General features: G+C 47.7%; 1 protein-coding gene across 1 annotated transcript in view; it reads left to right on the top strand.

Annotated features, from left to right (window-relative positions):
* kcnj19a (potassium inwardly rectifying channel subfamily J member 19a) overlaps window positions 1–5,000 on the top strand; it is a gene marked incomplete at both ends in the record, with an annotated part of 15,424 nt that overhangs the window by 6,036 nt on the left and 4,388 nt on the right. Inside the window, one exon of the mRNA XM_079746836.1 lies at window positions 3,228–3,444. Within this exon, the coding sequence (XP_079602962.1) occupies window positions 3,228–3,444 (217 nt within the window). The remainder of the gene's footprint in view (window positions 1–3,227; window positions 3,445–5,000) is intronic.

The following is a 5,000-nucleotide window of genomic DNA, read 5'->3' as shown; positions in this document are numbered from 1 at the left end:
GGAGGTGATGGATGAGGGAGGAGATAGATGAGGAGGAGGAGGAGGAGGAGATAGATGAGAAGGAGGAGGAGGAGGAGGAGGAGGAGATAGATGAGGAGGAGGAGGAGATGGATGAGGAAAAGGAGCAGGAGGAGGAGGAGGAGGAGGAGGAAGAGGAGGAGGAGGAGGAGGAGCAAATGGATCAGAAGGAGGAGGAGATAGATGAGGAGGATGAAGAAATGGATGAGGAGAAGAGCAGGAGGAGATGAAAGAGGAGGAGGAGGGGATGGAGGAGGAGGAAGAGGAGGAGGCTCTCCAGGCGCTCGTTTCGGGTGAATGGTGTCCAGACTCATCTGGTGGGTTGTGTGAGTGTGGGGTCAGGGTTGGCTGTGCGGGGCCGTGGAGGAGGAGACGGTTGTGAGACGGCTGACGAGTGCCGCGCTCAAATTGGTCCAACGGTTCCCCGTACAGAGGCCCATTTCAGGGGGGGTCACCGTTTTGCCGCGCACTCTAAAATGTGAGTGTATAAATATGGTTCCCTACACTACTTCAAAGTCCCACAATGCACTGCAAAAGAAGCGCTCAACTGATGTGCACTTATTCCTGGAACGAGGTAGCGAAATCGAATACTGGAGAGTTTTCTCAGGTTGGGAATGTGGGGAGTAATCATGGTTTGAAGGACCTGTTATTTTTCATACATACAGCTAGATCATTTAATATAGATGGTGATAAATGTTGACTATTGATTATTATATTGCATTTCAAATGTTATTCAAATGACTATAAATGTCTATGTTGTGATACCGCAATTTATCCATCACGTTTGGTTATTACGCTTTTGAATTATTAACAAGATATGTCACAGTAACTGCATTTTACTCTTATTAAACAAAATCATTGTAGAAACGAAAATAAATAGCATGAACTAAGAATCCAGGAATGATGAAGAGAATAAATAAGTGGAAATATTCTTTGTCCGATTTTTGACAGAAAGATAACTTTGCATTTAACAAAAGCTTATGGACGTTTCAATACTGTAACTGATTAAAAATGACTTGGGTCTGAAATGTGACTGAAAATAAAGCAAATAAAGTGCATACAAATAATCAATAATATTCGGGTCGACCGTTAGAAAAAGTGGTGGCCGTGTACAATGTTCTTCATCCAACAAAGGGGAGTGAATGGAAGGTAAAAGACAGTTTTCTCTGACACCAGTGAACTTCTGTCTGTTAAATTCTGCGGTTGGAAATAGCGTCCATTGCGATGCTCTGTTATTCATAGCAGCGGCCTGCAACACATAAATAACACTCACTGAACGGCATAATTGACCAATCAGAACAGAGTACTCCACAGAGCCGTGTAATAAATATATATCCATCCTATCGTGTGCCAACGAGCGAGTTGAGACAGGTAGAACGGTGGAAAGTTTTCAAGGGATTTACAAGACGGCGGGAGGCGAGGAAGTTGGCATCCAGACGTCCCACTCCCCCGCTTCGCCGTGCGGTCATCTGGCCAATTAAAATCTTCCACACCAGTGAGCTCTCGGTAGGCAGCGGCAGAACCTGTGCAGACACGACTCTCTCACCGGTGCCTCACGGCGAACCCATCGCAATGGGCGCCCACCGTGAAGGGACCCAGAACGGCAGCTACACCACACGTCTGGGGGGGCTGTGTGGACCTCAAGTTAAGAGCCACAACATCCTAGATCATTGGTTCTCAAACTGTGGTACCACTGTTGGTACCTGTGTGCTATTTAGTGGTACTCAAGAGTAATCTCCAAAGAAAATAAAAGTAGAATTCAATTTAAAACATGACATCAAAATACTAGTACGAATGGAAATACATTAACCGTGAAATCATTAAAACGGTGTTCAAAAATAGTTTTGCCTTTCCTGTAGTATTTTTGTGTACAAAGCACACACACACACACACACTAAATGGTTGTAGGAGAGGAACATCCAGGACTTCACCAAGAACATTGTATTTTGTTATACTTTATAACATCATAATGATGGTACGTGGGGAGACAAGTATTTTCTGAGGTGGTATAAAAACTTGGAGAACCCCTCTAGATACTTCCAGGGCATTACATCTATTTGAAAACACGCTGTAACTCTCCCAACTCCTTTCAGTTTTTTCAATTATACGAGCCGGTTATTATAGCGGATGCCGGGCCAATGCCGGAGTAAGCGTTGGTTTTGCACTTTTCTGTGTTGTTCTTTGCAGATTCCTTTTTAATTGTTTCCCCGTCGGGGATTAGCAAAGCAATATAACAAGCGAGGGTGTACTTTAGCGGCACGACGGCGACGGTTTGAAGGCATCCGCCCGCACGCAAACTCACCCTCAAGTATAATACTGAGATGACACAACGGCTACCTACAAAGAAATATCGAGTCATATTGTGGGGCTCTCAAGATGAATCACTTTTTATTTTTTTTTATGTTAGTGTCCTTGGGAATACGTACTGACTAATACCACGGAAAACAATCAATGACGTCCCGGACTCCTACTCAACGCACGTCCTGTTCACAATCATATGTCAAAGAAGCCGGACTTGCGGTCCGTTTTAGTACCTGCTGTACTTGATTATCTTGGACAGCAATAGACTGTGTTAAAAGAAAATACTAAATCCATGACAGAAGATATAGAGAAGGGACGGCAACTCTCTGCTCTCTCACGTTTCTGTCCCACGATGTGTCCCGTACATCTCAAGACAACGTCACTTTCCAATAGGATGACCTTTCTGTCATCACCAATCTAAGCGTTCACACCTTCATTTTTGTTCCTGAATGTCATTTAGGAGGGGATGACAGGATGAGGGGGCGGTGTGGAAAGTGAATTCTGGGGTCCTCTGTGGTCTCCACACTGTCTCTCTTCTGTCCACCGTCTCTATGGTCTCGCCGTTGTCTCTCTACCGGCCCTTTGCGGTCTCTCTCCTGTGTTTTTCACTGTCTCTCTATTGTCTATCGTTCTCTCTCTATCTCTGATCCACTCCAAACATCCCCAACAAGGTTGAATCGACTGCATTAAATGCTTCCCTTTCGTCACACTTCTGATCATTGTTAATACTAACCAAGTCTCTCTCTCTCTCTCTCTCTCTCTCTCTCTCTCTCTCTCCGTCTCTATCCCCCTCTTCCTCTCTGCCCCCTCATTCCCCGCCCCCCCCCCCCACACGCTCTCACCTCCACCCCCAACACTGACCCCCTCTCTCTCCCCCTCTCCCCCCATGCACTCCCTCTCTCCCCCAGTCTCGTCAGACCCCCGAGGGGGAGTTCCTGCCCCTGGACCAGTGTGAGCTGGACGTGGGGTTCGGGACGGGGGCGGACCAGCTCTTCCTGGTGTCCCCCCTTACCATCTGCCACGAGATCAACCCCAAGAGCCCCTTCTTCGACCTGTCCCAGCGCTCGCTGAAGAACGACCAGTTTGAGATCGTGGTGATCCTGGAGGGCATCGTGGAGACCACAGGTGAGGACTACGGGGGCCGCGTCCCCACCTTACCCCTCCCGTCACCCCTTCTCAACCCTTACCCTGCTAAAAACACCCCCCCCCTTACTATTGTATGTTTGTAGGTCCTGGCACTTAATGCACAAACTCATTGTATGATGTACGTCCTGGCACTTAAAAATAGTACTCAGCATCGTGCAGTGTCGTATCCTAGCTATCTTTGTTGTATCCAGGGAATGGGTTAACCTGGTAATTGTTTCTATGAACATCCTTGCTGTAGCGACAGCGACATACTGCCGTTGCTCATTCTCCCGACAAACGTACTTTTCGTAAGTAGCGTTGGATAAAAGTGTCTGCTAAATGCCCTAAATGAAAAACTGTTGCTTTTCATTAACTGTGGTGGGGTTGGTTCAGTCAAGCCATGAAGGAGTAAGACATCCTAAGAGACCTTGAACACTGCTGCCATAAAATGTTTAATAAAAAAGCACTGAAAAGACAAAGAAATGCTTTCAAACGGTAATAGACGATTGGATGTCTATTACCTCTATGTTCTGGTAAACCGGAGGTGACAACAGACCACAACCACTCCTCCATACACTCCTGCGTCTCCCCGTGGGGGCGGATTGAGCGATAACGACGGCCTCGCTGGGCATTACCCCTCACGTATGCGAAGGCACGTGCCGGGCTTCCACCAAGCAAGCCGAGGTCTCTGCGGCCGTTCCACTCCATTTATCTCGCTGGGAGACAGCGGGAGCACTGCCATCGCTAAGGAAAGAGACCAGACAGCTGACTCGCCGGCTGCCCAGTGCTGCCCCTCGGTCAAACGACACAAAACTGGACTCCCTCGCACTCAAGTGTTCCAGTTCTTTGGTCATTTTGAGTGGTTCTGAGAAGGCAAAACAGAGAGAGGGGGTGTTGGGGGACGGTTGAGGAATTGCAGTGTTTGCTCGTTGGCACCGGCAGGCGAATATGGATTGGTCCCGGCCGCCGTCTGTGTGCAGGTGATAACGTCGTTAAATCCTGGCGGTTGCCGTCGTAGACCGCTGTCGGAGCGCCGTGGCTGTCGACGCCGGTCGGAGCAACAGGAAGTGATGGCGGTGTCCCCCCCCCCCCCCCACAAACAGCCAACGGAAATCATTCACAGTCACACACTCCTCAAACCAACACGCTGCCCATTAACCCAAACTCATTACAGGGGGAGAAGAGGGAAGGGGTTTCTGGATGAGTCTGTCAAACGGCCTTTATAAATTGTACGGCGAGGTCGGTGCAATTATGTGGGCTGGGAGTGATGGACGGGCGGCCCACCTAGCCAGCGACTAGATAGAACGTAGCCCCCAGAACGGAACCAGAGTCCCACGTCTGCTCACTATTCACCAGCTCACACCTTTGGTGTTTTTTAGAAATAGAAATCCCTCAAGTTTGCTGGGCGCTTGACTCCTACTGGCACAACGAAGATAGACTAAAGATTGTGTCTTTAACTGCAATAATTTGTAGATTTCCTTTATTTACATCAATCGTTAATCGATAATCATACATTTATTTTTATATACATTTATTTTATATACATTTATATACAC

Source organism: Pollachius pollachius (genome assembly GCF_949987615.1).
Source record: "Pollachius pollachius genome assembly, chromosome: 11".
Classification (NCBI taxonomy): Eukaryota; Metazoa; Chordata; class Actinopteri; order Gadiformes; family Gadidae; genus Pollachius; species Pollachius pollachius.
Note: the sequence above shows the minus strand (reverse complement) of the source record. Positions and strands in the feature narration are given on the sequence as shown.